This window comes from Dama dama, chromosome 8, assembly GCF_033118175.1.
Source record: "Dama dama isolate Ldn47 chromosome 8, ASM3311817v1, whole genome shotgun sequence".
Lineage (NCBI taxonomy): Eukaryota > Metazoa > Chordata > Mammalia > Artiodactyla > Cervidae > Dama > Dama dama.
Genome location: NC_083688.1, coordinates 8,415,970 through 8,432,189, shown reverse-complemented (window position 1 = coordinate 8,432,189; position 16,220 = coordinate 8,415,970). Strand labels below are relative to the sequence as shown.

General features: G+C 44.6%; 1 protein-coding gene across 2 annotated transcripts in view; it reads right to left on the bottom strand.

Moving 5' to 3' along the window:
• Positions 1-388: 388 nt before the first annotated feature.
• MACO1 (macoilin 1) overlaps positions 389-16,220 on the bottom strand; it is a 65,023-nt gene continuing 49,191 nt past the window's right edge. Inside the window, exons 7-11 of one of the 2 annotated variants that reach the window (XM_061148241.1) lie at positions 15,424-15,582; positions 13,721-13,903; positions 11,387-11,507; positions 5,458-5,632; positions 389-855 (exon numbers count right to left, since the gene is read on the bottom strand). In XM_061148241.1, coding sequence (XP_061004224.1) covers positions 653-855; positions 5,458-5,632; positions 11,387-11,507; positions 13,721-13,903; positions 15,424-15,582 — 841 coding nt within the window. In that variant the 3' untranslated portion in view covers positions 389-652. The remainder of the gene's footprint in view (positions 856-5,457; positions 5,633-11,386; positions 11,508-13,720; positions 13,904-15,423; positions 15,583-16,220) is intronic. The other variant, XM_061148242.1, reaches the window with a different exon arrangement.

The window sequence follows — 16,220 nt, the reverse complement described above, 5'->3', positions numbered from 1 at the left end:
ATGTTCCAGGACTGAACACGCCGATGGGAACATACACATTTGAGACACAAACCCTGTGACACCCTCACAGCTGGTCTCATCACCTGAGTCTCTCCCCTCGGCTGAAATGATACTCCTTGAATTTGTTTGGTCCTTGGAGGGGTCATCAATTTTTATTTTCTGTAATATCTTCAATGCAGCTATGGGATCAAAGCTGTGTTAGGTTATTGAACCTTTTCACACTAAAAACTAAAATTTTTCATTATCATCCCATGTGAACCCAATGTGCAGGTTTTGCTTGCTGATTTAAGAACAAAACAAAAATAAAGGGCTGAGAAGCAAAAACTCTGCTTTTTTTTTTTTTTTCTTCAAGAGGAAACTGTAAGAATACGTAAAAGGCAAAATTGGCTACTTGAAATCCAAGAATGGTTTTAATGTATTGGCCGAGAAAAATAAACTGCAAAGTTCTGTGAGGTCTTCTAAAAATTTACAAGAAAAACTGATGGGCAGTTCTAATCAGACTTGGATGTTATCTTTCCCCCCCTTTTTAAAAATGACAACATATACAGTCCCACAAAATATCAACTTTTTTTTTTTAATCTTGACTGCCAGAGACGCTCCTTTGTGATGCCTTCTGATAACCAAATGGCTGAACGAAACACACTGCTGGCCTTCATTTCTTCAGGGGCTGGTAAACAGAGGCATTGGGATCAAGTCCAGAGGGGCTGGTCTCCACAAATTTGGAAGAGTAGTGGGGGGACACGGGGCTCAGGGGGCTGGTGGCAGCACTGTATGTTATGCTGGGCATGACGGCCATGACTTCAGCTATCTTCTGTTTTAGGTCCTTGATTTCCTGGTCTTTCTGAAGGATTTGTCCTGGAAGATCAAAGACCCGCCATTAGTGAGAAGGAAGGGTTCACCCAACACAGTGCCCTTTTGGGCCCGTCAATCCCAAGTGGGTTCAACTCCAGCTTTGACGGTTTGCAAGGGGAGACACTTTTCCTGTAATAGGCCAGTAAATATTTTAAACACTGTGAGCCACATACTGTTCTTGTCATTTTTTTTAAGACCATAGTAAAATGTAAAAACTATTCACAGTCCACTAGTGGTACAAGAAAAGCTGGCCCATGTGGCCCATGGGCCATGGTGTGCAAGGGGAAAGCAACTGTGTTTAGGCAGGTGTGATGAAGCAAAGAGCTCGCGCACCAGAAGCCATGTGCTGGGCTCAGCAGCAGCAAGGCAGCCTAAGAGGGGGCTGCTCTCGACTTGCAGCTCAGCCTCTGGAGCGGAAACACTGCTCTGGGAGGCCGGAGCATCTCTGATTCAGGGCAGGCAACGCAACCAGCTCCCGAGGGCCGCACGGCCGCTCCTCTACCTGCGCTTCTCTTGTGCTCTGTGTTGTTAACTCAGGAGGCTTCTGTTTCTACTTCCTCACAAAGCTGTCCCTGCTCCTTCCATCTAAATCAGACCCTACCCCTAGCCCCTAACTCCTCGATTCTCAACACACCCTAATCTTCCCTTTCTGTCACTTTCTTCTGTGTAATAATTCTAATTAATCACATAGCTAACGCATATGTGCCAGGCACTGTTCTAAGTACTTACACAGACGAATTCATTTACTTATCAAAACAACCCTCTAAGCCGGGAATTATCATCATCATCCGTTTTATAGATGAGGAAACCAGAGCACAGAGAGGTGGAGTGACAGAGCTGGAATTGAACATGATGCAGTTTGGCTCCAGATTCTGCAATTCTCTTATGAGTGTTGAAATGGGCGATGGTTAGTGCCCCATTGGAGAAGGCAATGGCAACTCACTCCAGTACTCTTGCTTGGAAAATCCCATGGACGGAGGAGCCTGGTAGATTGCGGTCCATGGGGTTGCTAAGAGTCAGACACGACTGAACGACCTCACTTTCACTTTTCACTGTCATGCACTGGAGAAGGAAATGGCAACCCCCTCCAGTGTTCTTGCCTGGAGAATCCCAGGGACAGGGGAGCCTGGTGGGCTGCCGTCTATGGGGTCACACAGAGTCGGACATGACTGAAGTGACTTAGCAGCAGCAGCAGCAGTGCCCCATATCTCTCCCCTAGCCCACGAGCTCTGTGAGGGCCAAGACTGTCCCCCCTTTTTCATCTCTGCCAAAACCTTAGTGCCCAGCTCAGTGCAAAGCTGAGACCCTGCAAGGCATATATCCTACCAAAGTCATTCAGTTATCAATGGCTGAGCAGGATTTAAACCCAGGACCACTTGGTTCCAAAGCCCATGCAATCTCCATCATGCTCTGATGCTCCCTGGTCCACTAGGGGAAGAACACTTAGGAGGAGCCCTTTTGAAATTTAAATGCTGAAAAAAGTAAGAGGTTGCATTTGAGTTGCACTCACTTTGAGTCCTACAGAAGATGGTAATGTATCTGAAATGTAAGAGAGCATGGTGGCAGATTTTAAAAAATGATATAGTAGAGATGAAAGCCATTTTGGAACCAGGATGAATCAAATGATAGAGAAAGCAGAAGGAGAAAGGCAACAAGGGGTTTGATTTAAATTACAAAGTTGGGTTCCTATTAGAATATTCCAAGCATGACAGAAGAGAGAAGTAGTGGGAAGGCAGAGACAAAGAGTCGCAGAAAGGAACTGCTCCCTACGGCTTCCTTCACGTCCCCTCAGCTTCAAGTGAGCATCAAATACCCTCCTTCTCTTTGAACAAAGAAAGCCTCAGATGAATAAAATACCTAATGGCATCTGATATATGAGCCACTGTATCTTCTTTTCCATGCAGATTTAAGTTTGGTTTCTTTAATCAGTAACGTACAAACATTCCCAGAGCTTTGGAAAAGACAGTTCTCTCTGCTTCTCTGTGGCTTTACAGCAATTTCTGGGCCAACAAGGAAGTATAATCCGTGCTGAGAAGCCAAGCTCCCCTCGGCTACTCCGAGACCAGGTGCTGCTTCCCTCCAGGAGGCAAGTCCCAGCAAACAGGAGGAGGCAGAGAGAGGGTGGCCACTTCTCAGGGAGCTGAGCCAGGCAGGCAGAAAAATACAGTGTGTGCTCAGAAGTCTGGCTCTAAAGCAGGATTCCCAGGAAGCTTCTTTTTTAATGTCTTTCCTTGAGTCTGCTGATTCATAAACCTGATTCTCAACCCCCTTCGCTTCCTGCTCTGTTGCTGCCATCCCAAGCCACTCCTATGGCTTCACTGACCTTTCACAAACTTCTGTGTCCCACCCGATCCCAAGGGTTCTGGCCCTCTCTCTGGGTGTAGGCCCCGAATGCTCACTGACTGCTGCAGACCTTCAGCTCGGTGTCTGGGAGGCAACTCCAGACGAAAGCATCCCGAACCAAACTCACTTTCTCTTCTCATTCCTTAAATCTGTTCGGCTCTTCTTCCAAGGTTTCAGCAGCCCTGCTGGAACATGTCACCCTCTTCCCTCCTGAAAATCCAGGAGTTACATCCTCTAGTATTGTTTCACTCACTGTCCTCCTTACTAACCCACTCTCTTCTTCCACATCCCCCAACCAGAGGCCACTGGACTGCTCCCCTGGACGTTCTCAGCACTTGCTTTCCTTCGCTTACACTGTTCCCTCAGATAAGAATGGTCTTCCCTGCCATTCTCTGCTTTCAGAATTCACCCTTCGAGGTCATGTACCCACTGCTATATTCAAAATGGATAAACAACAAGGAGGACCTAGGTGCTAGCTCCACCTAGCACGTGGAGCTCTCCTCAATTTTATGTGTGAGCCTGGATGGGAGGAGCGCTTGGGGGAGAATGGATCTATGTGTATGTGTGGCTGAGTCCCTTCACCGTCCACCTGACACTACCACAGCATTATTAACTGGCTATACTCCATACAAGAGAAAAAATGTGAAGTATGAGAAAAAAAAGAATTCACCCTTCAAAGTCCATCCAACGGCCCCTCCCTTAGGAAGCCACCTTGACCTCTCCTCTGGCCGTTCAGGCCGCCGGCCTCTATCTATTGTGTGGTGGCAGGCCTTATGTGTGGCCTTCCCTGGTGTGGCACTTCTCACAGCGTCCACGCTATCCTCACCCTAGTACTAAGACATTATCTGCCTTCTTCAATCGCATTCCCTCATGAAACTAAGTGAAGTCTTCCAGAAGCAACATGGCAAATGAAAGCACAACAGACTGAATGTAGAAACACACATTTGAAAAACACCTCCCTGGGTCACTCAATTTTAACACTTTATTGACCGGAGACATAGTAACACCATAGGCATTAGTTCCTGCAAAAATCCCCTGGTCAATAATGTGTTAAGAGTGTAAAGAAGTCCCTAAGACCAAAAAGTCTGAGTGCCACTACCTTAGTGGATCCTCAACTAGAGTCTGTCTTGTTTATCTTGTCTCCTCTTCACCTTCTAGTAAAACGGTTTATGTAGACCAAGTGTGAATGCTCTGCAAGTACCTGTTGAGATATTCTTTTCCTTCTACTAAGTCAACTGCTTGAGAAAATTTTTCTTCAGTCATCTATTTGTGGCTTATCGACTTCTTGAACAAAATCTAAATTTCTCTTCATTAGGTCACATCCGGTCTCTATTTCGAAGCCTTCCAAAGCTTCCCATAGCATTCAGAATAAAGTTCTTTCCATAGGCGGCAAAGCTTGGCACAATGTGGCTCCTGCTACTTTTGATCCTAAAAACTCTCCCCATCACTCAGGCTGCAGCCCCACTGGCCATGACGCAAGTTCCCTCGAGACACTTACCTGCTCCCTCACTCTCTGCTCAAACGCTACCTAGTCAAAGGCTCTTCCACGTCCTCCAGGTCAAACCGGTAGCACCCCTCCCCGCCCTGCACAGGCTCTCTTGCCACTGCTTCATTTCCTTCACTGCGCCCCTCCATGTGTTACACGCTTGCCCGTGAGCGTCGGTCCCCTCGGGGATGCTCACGGTGTTTGGTGCACGGTGAGTCTCAGTAATGTCTGCTGAGGAACAGCCTGCCCTCCAGACCCTCCTTGTCCCTCCACTCCCTCATCTGCAACCTTTGCTCCATGCAAACAGAGCCTGCAGCCGCCTCACTCAAGCTGTTTCTTCTGTTTAGACGCCTCTCTTCCCCTCCCACTCACTACACACCGTTTCTTCACTGGGTTAACCCCTTCTCATCACCCAAGACCCAGGTCAGACATCAGCTCCCCTGGGAGACGTCCCTCTAACGCTCCAGGCCGGCCGAGTGCCTGCCTATGTTCCCAGGCAACCCATGCGTCCTGCTCCACTGGCACCTTCTGGTGACTCTGCAGTCCTCTACACACTTCCACAACACGCTGAGCTCCCTGACACAGAAACTCACCCTCTCCCCGGGGTGCCCTGCACTGGACACGTTCTCACTTCACAGTGCGTCTGCAGAATGAATGAACGTGATGATTCCCAGGTGCTCACGGTGGGCACTTCTCAAACCCCTTTGGTCAGAGCTCTGAGGACGCTCTACCCTCTGTCCCCAGGCAGCCCTGACCGGGGCCCGCTGCGCGCCTACCTTGGGCGATCTCAAGCTGTCGCTTTGCATCCCCCAGTGCGGAAAACAGGTCGAGCTTGATTCTCGTCTCTGCACTCAGGCTGTTCTCCAGGTGCTGTGTTTTATCTTGCATGGCCGAGAGGGCTGACATTAACACCTCAGTGTCCTTCTCATTTTCCTTATACTTCCGAAGCTCCTATCAATATCATCAAAGCAGCAATGTTACAAGACAGTTTTGGCATCGATGTCTACAAATTAGCCTGAAATCACAAATAAAATCCCACCATTATTGACCTGGCCTTTAGAACACAGAATCCTGCTCCTTCACACACCTTACCCCTTAGAGGGAGTGCAAAATGTGTCATACAGTGACATGCACATACAAAAACACTGACTGTGTTGGGTTATTTCAAGCTAACAGTGGACTCTGTCTCCAAATAAAACACTCTCTTAAGATCCTAACTCAGAACCACAAAGACCCTGCTGCCAGTTGCAAACGGTGCTATAATGCTCTAGTCAAATTAGCCAAAACTCTACTCTCAACTTAAACTAAAAACTGTAAAAATCTTAAATTATTTTGACAGGGCATACTCCAAAATAAACCCACTTAAAACATCAGATGCATGCACACACACACACACACACACACACTGATATTTTAATATTTTCATTTTAAGAAAAATTGAAAATTACAGTGAATTAAAAAATACTTAAAAGTTCAAGGAAGAAAATAAAAATCACCCAAAATCCCAATGCTGCAAAAAATTGGATATATCTTCTTCTAGTCTTTTTTAAGCCTATGTATCTTCTAGCATAATTGAAATCACACTAAACGTATAATTTTTAAAAAACTTACATAATCTACAGTTCTTTGAAAATATAATTTTTATTGACTATATAATATTCTAAAATGTATCAGTTCAGTTCAATTGCTCAGTCGTGTCCGACTCTTTGCAACCCCATGGACTGGAGCACACGAGGCCTCCCTGTCCATCACCAACTCCTGGAGCTTGCTCAAACTCATATCCATCGAGTCAGTGATGCTGTCCAACCATCTCATCCTCTGTCATCCCCTTCTCCTGCCTTCAGTCTTTCCCAGCATCATGGTCTTTTCCAATGAGTTAGTTCTTCGTATCACGTGGCCAAAGTACTGGAGCTTCAGCTTCAGCATCAGTCCTTCCAATGAATATTCAGGACTGATTTCCTTTAGGATGGACTGGTTGGATGTCCTTGCAGTCCAAGGGGCTCTCAAGAATCTTCTCCAACACCACAGTTCACAAGCATCAATTCTTCGGTGCTCAGGTTTCTTTTGGTCCAACTCTCACATCCATACAAGATTACTGGAAAAACCATAGCTCTGGCTAGATGGACCTTTATCAACAAAGTCATGTCTCTACTTTTTAATATGCTGTCTACGTTGGTCATAGCTGTTCTTCCAAGGAGCAAGCATCTTTTAATTTCATGGCTGTAATCACCACCTGTAGTGATTTTGGAGCCCAAGAAAATAAAGTGTCACTGTTTCCATTGCTTTCCCATCTATGTGCCATGAAGTGACGGGACCAGATGCCATGATCTTAGTTTTCTGAATGTTGAGCTTTAAGCCAACTTTTTTACTCTCCTCTTTCACTTTCATCAAAAGGCTCTTCACCTCCTCTATGCTTTCTGCCATAAGGGTGGTGTCATCTGCATATCTGAGGTTATTGATATTTCTCCCAGAAATCTTGATTCCAGCTTATGCTTCATCCAGCCTGGTATTTTGCAAGATGTACTCTGCATATAGGTTAAAAAGGCAGGGTGACAATACACAGCCTTGACGTCCTCCTTTCCCAATCTGAAACCAGTCCACTGTTCAGTGTCTGGTTTTAACTGTTGCTTCTTGACCTGCATACAGATTTCTCAGGAGACAGGTAAGGTGATCTGGTATTCCTATCTCTTTAAGAATTTTCCACAGTTTGTTGTGATCCACAGACAACTGAGACCTGCCTGCTGAGTGTCCAGGAGTCTGGCGGAGGTGTGAGCCGACAGTGGCCTGCTGCAGGGTCAGGCGCACTGAGTACAACAGTGCCTGCACAGGTCCTTTTGAAGGAGGCTGCCATGACCCCCGACCTCAGACGTGGGGTAGCTCCTCTCGGCCGCCGCCCCTGACCTCGGACGTGGGGTAGCTCCTCTCGGCCACTCCTGTGCCGTCGCAGCCTGGCACTCTTGGTTGCCGCCCCTGACCATCTGTGAGGTCCGTCGCAGACCCTGCGCTTCTGCGCAGTCTGTCGCAGCCCATGTCCGAGGTCAGGGGCGGCGGCCAAGAGGAGCTACCCCACGTCCAAGGAGCGGCGGCTGCACGGGCCCAGGAAGGCCAAGAGGAGCTACTCCATGTTCAAGGTCAGGAGGGGGCGGCCCTGAGGAGATACCCCTCGTCCAAGGTAAGGAGCAGCGGCTGCGCTTTGCTGGAGCAGCCGTGAAGAGATACCCCACGTCCAAGGTATGAGAAACCCAAGTAAGACGGTAGGTGTTGCGAGAGGGCATCAGAGGGCAGACACCTGAAGCCATAATCACAGAAAACTAGCCAATCTGATCACAGGACCACAGCCATATCTAACTCAGTGAGACTGAGCCATGCCGTGTGGGGCCACCCAAGACGGACGGGTCATGGTGGAGACGTCTGACAGAATGTGGTCCACTGGAGAAGGGAACAGTAAACCACTTCAGCGTTCTTGCCTTGAGAACACCACGAACAGTATGAAAAGGCAAAATGATAGGATACTGAAAGAGGAACTCCCCAGGTCGATAGGTGCCCAATATGCTACTGGACATCAGTGGAGAAATAACTCCAGAAAGAATGAAGGGATGGAGCCTAAGCAAAAACAATACCCAGTTGTGGATGTGACTGGTGACAGAAGCAAAGTCTGATGCTGTAAAGACCAATACTGCATAGGAACCTGGAATGTTAGGTCCATCAGTTCAGTTCAGTTCAGTTGCTCAGTCGTGTCCGACTCTTTGCGACCCCATGAATCGCAGCACGCCAGGCCTCCCTGTCCATCACCAACTCCCGGAGTCCACCCAAAGCCACGTCCATCGAGTTGGTGATGCCATCCAGCCATCTCATCCTCTGTCGTCCCCTTCTCCTCCTGCCCCCAATCCCTCCCAGCATCAGGGTCTTTTCCAATGAGTCAATTCTTCGCATGAGGTAGCCAAAGTATTGGAGTTTCAGCTTCAGCATCAGTCCTTCCAATGAACACCCACGACTGATCTCCTTTAGGATGGACTGGTTGGATCTCCTTGCAGTCCAAGGGACTCTCAAGAGTCTTCTCCAACACCACAGTTCAAAAGCATCAATTTTTCGGTGCTCAGCTTTCTTCACAGTCCAACTCTGACATCCATACATGACCACTGGAAAAACCATAGCCTTGACTAGACTGGTGACAGAAGCAAGCAAGGTCCAATGCTGTAAAGAGCAATATTGCATAGGAACCTGGAATGTTAGGTCCATGAATCAAGGCAAATTGGAAGTGGTCAAACAGGACATGGCAGGAGTGAATGTCGACATTCTAGGAATCAGAGAACTAAGATGGACTGGAATGGGTGAATTTAACTCAGATGACCATTATATCTACTACTGTGGGCAGGAATCCCTTAGAAGAAATGGTGTAGCCATCATGGTCAACAAAAGAGTCCGAAATGCAGTACTTGGATGCAATCTCAAAAACGACAGAATGATCTCTGTTCGTTTCCAAGGCAAACCATTCAATATCATGGTAATCTGAGACTATGCTCCAACCAGTAATGCTGAAGAAGCTGAAGTTGAACGGTTCTATGAAGACCTACAAGACCTTTTAGAGCTAACACCCAAAAAAGATGTCCTTTTCATTATATGGGACTGGAATGCAAAAGTAGGAAGTCAAGAAACACCTGGAGTAACAGGCAAATTTGGCCTTGCGGGTATGGAATGAAGCAGGACAAAGGCTAACAGAGTTTTGCCAAGAGAATGCACTGGTCATAGCAAACACCCTCTTCCAACAACACAAGAGAAGACTCTACACATGGACATCACCAGATGGTCAACACCGAAATCAGACTGATTATATTCTTTGCAGCCAAAGATGGAGAAGCTCTATACAGTCAGCAAAAATAAGACCAGGAGCTGACTGTGGCTCAGATCATGAATTCCTTATTGCAAAATTCGGACTGAATGATTATACAGTGGAAGTGACAAACAGATTCATTTGATAGACGGAGTGCCTTAAGAACTATGGATGGAGGTCCATGACATTGTATAGGAGGCAGTGATGCAGATCATCCCTAAGAAAAAGAAATGCAAAAAGGAAAAATGGTTGTCTGAGGAGGCCTTACAAATAGCTGAGAAAAGAAGAGAAGCTAAAGGAGAAAAGGAAAGCTATTCCCATCTGAATGCAGAGTTCCAAAGAACAGCAAGGAGAGATGAGAAAGCCTTCCTCACTGATCAGTGCAAAGAAATAGAGGAAAACAACAGAATGGGAAAGACTAGAGATCTCTTCAAGAAAATCAGAGATACCAAGGGAATATTTCATGCAAAGATAGGCACCATAAAGGACAGAAATGGCATGGCCCTAAATGTATATGTACCATAATTTATTAAATCTCCACTGTTAAGATTATTTTCAATTTTTTTGCGCTTATTAATATATACCACTGTGATGTACATCTTTGTTTATCAATCATCGATGAGACTTTAAAATATTTACCTTAGGCTGGAGTCTGAGGAAAATATTTTTAGAAAATACGTGGTCTTTCTAGAACATTATCCTTCCACCAGCAACATATGAGGCCTATTTCATTGCACCCTTACCCAGGCTGTTATCACTGTTTAAAAATTGTTTGCTAATTTCACAGAATATAAATGATACTTAATTTTAATCTGTCTTTGGTGATATATAAGGACATATTCTTACATTGTTATCAGTCATTTGTATTTTTTCTGTGAATTATTTATTCTCACCCTTTGCCTATCATCTGTATATTTGAGATTTTTGAGCTTTTCTTAGCAATACTTATCAACAATTTACATATTGAGAATATTAACCCCTTATTTATAATATTTGTTGCAATATCTGTATCCGCCCCAGGTGTTTTTTGTTTTTTTTTTTTTTTCATTTTTTTTCCCCCCACTTTGTGATTTAAAACAAAATGCATTTTTTTTCCTGTGGAATTTTGACTCTTTCTCTGGAATTTCTTTTTCTGTGGTATCAGATGAGTGTCTAATTTTCTTTTTTCCCTGTTGTCTAGCTGTTCCACAGCCTTTCACTGATTAACCCTTGCTGTTTTATCCATTTCTGATGCCATCTTCACTGCACACTTTAGGCTTTGTCTCTGGGTCATCTATTCTATCTGCCACTGATTTTTTATGGATCTCCTATAACTCAAATTACTATAACTTTACAACTTAAGACATTAGTTTTAAATGTTCCTTTAAAGACCCAACATCAAATACTTCATCAAGGTATACACAATCCCAAAACTGGCACTGTCCAAAGAACCGGCAGTTTTCCACTCCATGCACGTGCAGTTTTCCTCCACTCCATGCGTCGAGTGGCCATCTGTGAGGCTCAGAGCCATCCAGAATGGTCAACTCCCTAGCAATGGATACAGAGTTAGGGCTAAGAAGAGGTATATCAGTTCCAAAGCACACTAATTTGGCCTGTAACCTGAAAAAGTGAAATGAATCTGTGGTAAACCAAATTCTGGTATAAAACATGTCAGGGACCAATATTTCTGGCCTGTCTTAGAATCCAGTTAAATTAAATATAGCTTGAATGAGCTGCACAAGCTGAGAGCTTCTTTTGGTCACATGGAAATTTTCAAATGCAATGGGGTTTGGCTTGTATTAGCAGGGACCATCTCCTCGTGGCAGCACAGAGCACAAATCTAACACAAAAGAGGAACTCAAGAAGTGAGATGAAGTTGGCTGTTCCTCCCTTACCTGAACTTTCAGCTCTAATTCTCTGATCTGGTCTTCTTTAACTTTCATGTCCATTGTAAGCTTCTTGCCCTCTGCTTCTAATTCTCTGATCCGATTCCGTAAGGTTTCGGTGCACTCTCCCCTTTTAAAAAAGAAGAGAAAGGAAAAAGAATTCAGACAAGTATAGGTTTAATCATATTTTAGGACCGATATTTTTCTTGTACTCACAGAATCAGATTTCAGCTTTTGGCTCAGTCTGCTCATTCTCTCTGTACTTTTATAATTTCAAAAATGATCTAAAATGATTACTAACTGGTTGTCTTGGATAAGCCAAGCTCCAAGCTAGTACTTTTACTCATACTGCCTTCTTTACTGGAGTTGGGTTTATTATTCCATTTTCCAGAGAAGAAAACTGAAGCTATTTAGATATAATATAATACTGAAAAAGTGAATATAGTCCCAAGGTTCTCAACTTGTAGGTCACAGAACGGGGTAAGAACTGAGGTTTTTCCACTTTGCCAATCCACCTAGCTTCCCATCAGGTAACATGACCTGAGACAATGCACACAAGCTGAGCAAGACAGAACCAAATGTGTTCTGTCTCCAGCAGAGGGCAGTGAGCTAAAAACATTTTCACTTTTGAGGGGCTATGCACTGCAAACATCACCTTTCTTTAGGCATGATATTTTGACAAGCCTGAAGCAGATAGAAAGAGAAGGGAGCAGCATTAGACTTGCTTCTCAGGGCTATAACAAGGAAAAACTTAAAAAGATGATGGTAACAGCAAGTTCAAAGCTGATGAACTGTTTAGGTTTCAGAAATAGCCTGGTGGAGAAAGTAGGTATCCTTTGCCCACAAAAAGGAAGGTCCAGAGAGAGACTTAAGGTTTGAGATTTATTTAAAAAAAAAAAAACCAGCCTCTACATGAATGAGGGCTTTCCTGGTGGCTCAGCTGGTAAAGAATCTGCCTGCACTGTAGGAGACCTGGGTTTGATCCCTGGGTTGGGAAGATCCCCTGGAGAAGGGAAAGGCTACCCACTCCAGTATTCTGGCCTGGAGAATTCCATGGACTATACAGTCCATGGGGTTGCAAAGGGTCGGACACGACTGAGCTACTTTCACTTCACTACATGAATGATGGCAAACAAGAACCATCCAAGGATAGGAGAGCAAAGGCAATAAGCTTAACTGAAAGCAGAAGAGATTAAGGGTAGAGACTGAAACCAACGTACTGATTCTCAGGCATAAGAGACACTAAACAATATGGTTAAGAAACTATCATATCCACCTCAGAGTTTTTTTTTTTGTTTGTTTGTTTGTTTTAAAGAGTAACTGTTAGATGAACTAAGGAGAGCACAAGCCACACCAGACGACTGTTCAGGAAAATCTCCTGCAATGCAAGTGCTTCAGAAATGCTTACAAGTCTTTAAATGATGGACAAACAAAACTCATCACATCCTAGGCAAGTTAGTAAAGGGTCTTGTGAATTTGTAAAGATGCTGATGGCCCAAGTCAGCTCAGCCAGCTGCAGTCCAGAGTCTGCTGGGGTAAGGCAGGATCACACAAGAGAAAGACTTCTCCATCCCACTGATACTTCCTAAAAGATGAAATGATGGTTTACCAAGTACTCTACAAAGGCCAGCACTGAAAAGAGGGCTATTAACATGTCAAACACAAAAGAGCAAAAAGTAGAACTACATCACATAGACACAAATTTGGGGATAGAAATTTAAATGAAATAATAATTGACCCTCATGCTGCATCTGTAAACCCATAACTGACCCTCACCGTGCAGAAGAACTTCACCAGTAGAAAAAAATGAAGAAAAAGTGAAAAAGTGAAGTAGAAGCTAAAGAGAGACAGAGAAGGAGAAAAAAAAGGCTCTTAACTCTTTCTCCATCTTTTTTAAGGTCATTTGACAGTTTGCTGATGATGTCCAACAAAGACATAAGCAGTCAGGACACAGTGCCTGGGGAACTGAGATTTTATCTTTCTTGCATTTTAAGATAAAAACTCTAGAAACACACAACTTAGAGAGTAATGACAGTCCTGCAAGGGAACAAAACTCCAGATAGGCTCTCTCAAAGTATATAGTAATTATCAGTCTTACAGAAAGTGACTGGAACCCCTTTTTGAGCATCATTTTGTGATTCCCTCATCCTGCTTTACAGAGGAGGTCACTGAGGGATGAAGTGGTCATGAGAGCTTGAGCTTGCACAGACGAGTTTAAACCAGTTAACATAACAGTACTTAAAAGCCATCCATCCTTGCACGATTGTGTACCTCCAGACCTGCCCCAGGCATCAGATCCCCATTCTCAGTCCAAGGAACTCTGCGCAGCTGGCGTGGACTTACCTCGACGCAGCAGCAAATGCGACCGCCCGGGCAGCAGTAGCTTCTTCTAACTTCTTCCTTTTTTTCTCCTCCATTAACTGCTTTTCTACAAAACTTCGGGCTTCCTGCTCAGCTTTTAGCTTTTTCTCCAACTGGCTGATATTCTGCTTATCTTTCTGCTTCATTTGCACAGCATTATGTAATCTATATGGAAATAATTGTCATACAGTTTTACAATTAGAAGTGTTCACCATAAACCCTGGAAAGACATGGCTTCTCTTTATCATTTTAAGGCCAAACAGGAGATTTGAATAGCAAATCATAGATGTCAACTCCCAGAGGCCCCAGGGAAAATACACTGTTCATTATTATTTAACGATTCCTAAGAGCAAATAAACAAACTACTTTACAAGATACAGAATTGGACCTAACCTCTGCTTTACTGGGCTTTCCTGGTGGCTCAGACAGTAAAGAATTTGCCTGCAATGCAGGAGACCTGGGTTGGGAAGATCCCTTGGAGGAGGGAACGGCTACCCAATTCAGTATTCTGGCCTGGAGAATTCCATGGATACAGTCCATGGGGTCGCAACCAGTTGGACATGACTGAGCGACTTTCACTTCACTTCTGCAAGTGATCTACAGAAGGTAATCCAAAAAACAGGATAAAACAAGTTTCTAAGAGAGGAAAAGATAACTGGAGAACTCATTCTACTGCCTCATACAACTTCAGTCTGAGACCAAGAAGAGCAGATGGAACCAGCCCCACTGAAACGGAGGGAAAGGGTTTGAGGGCAAGGTCTTTATTTGCTTGAATACAATATGCTACAGCCTACTGCAGCCTTTCCTTTCCAGCTGGGAGATGTTTTCTCCGAGTATCCCAAAATAGAAACTCGTAGTTAGAATCACAGGATGCTTAATTTCAGACAGAAATTTCAGCCAGTCTCTGCCTTGCTACTACTACTCCTAGCTTTATATATCAATATAAGGTGAGTTTTTCTCACTGTATCAATATATTAACAATGCTACAGCCATCGCACACATACATGGGTCAGAAACAATGGAAAGTCTATTTGTCTATAATACTCTAGCTTTTGAGCTACATTCCCTGAAAATGAGGAACGAATGCTCTTTCAAGGGAAAGCTCAGACGGCTCAGCACCTACAGTAAGCAATCACTACCCCAGACACCCAATGACTAGATATTTAAAAAAAAAAAAAAAAAAGATAGACCCACATTGAGTCAAGAAGTAATTCCAGAATGAATTAATGGAAAGCATAAAAGAAGAGCAGGCTTTTGGTCTGCCTCTTCAAATAAACTCAAAGTTCAATGCCACTTTTAGTTCCAGAAATCAAAGTACAGAGAGTCTAATCCTCTGGAAACTGTCACTCAAAGGAGTAAGAGCTTCAAATTGTGACAGAAATACTTCTGGTCAATTTTACTCAAATTGTCACAAAAGCTCAATGACTATTTTAAACTAAGAGCAGAAGTTATTAAATGAGAGAAGACAAATAGTATTATTAAACTGTTTTGTTAACATTAAATGTTTTTATAGATTTTGTAACACATTGAATATCTCATACTAAACTAAATACTTTAAACACTTTATTTTTAAAAATCCCTCTGCTAGATTCTTTTGTCATCATGAACCCTGTACTCCAATCCCCGAAAACAAAAGTGATGCGAGGCTGCCTAGCTCGCTGCCAAAGGCCCACAGGTGCACGTACTTGTTCTGCAGCAGCTCATTCTCCTGCCGAAGCTGGCCCATTTCTGAGCGGATCCCTCGCTCGGTGCTTGAGAGAGAACTGATCTGACTGCGGAGCTCCTGTTCCACTTGCCTGCTGGCCTGCAGGTCAGCCTTTAACTTTTTAATGTCTTGTTCCAGCCTAGGAGAAGGAAAAGAGCAGCATCTTCATCACTGAGTGGGCATCCCTGGGGCTCTGTGGGGGAGCCTGGCTGAAGCCCTTGAGGGCTGGCTGGACGGCGGAGCACCCCGCCATCACTGCAACTCCCGTCCACAATCAGCCTTTGAATGAGTGCTTCGGCCTGGGTCCCCACGCCTTCCCACCAGAGGGTACCTTTTGCTTCTCCTCAAACATTCGTGAATACCGACAGGTGATGATGGTGACTTGTATCTGAGCTGCTAATAAAGGAAGAGGGGAAGGCAGAGGGAGGGTGGCTGAAGGGGAAGGTCCCCTCCCCACTGGTGAATTCCCCATGCTCCTCAGCATGAGAGAGATGCTCTTAACAACCAGCTCAGGACCCACCTGCTTTGAGACATCCTGACAGGTCAGAATCTACTCTCTGAGATTCCCTCTCACCTTGGGCCAAGGAGACAAGTGTCTGAGACAACCTCCTGTAACTGCCATCATCCTTGCTAAATGATGCTCACACTTGTGGTGACTGTGACAGAAGAGCTCATTAGACTCAACAACAATGAAAAAAGGAACATATTACATGATCTACGAATCATAAGAAAACTCCATCTGTGAAATGAAGCTTATCTTTTCAACTCCTCACTCCT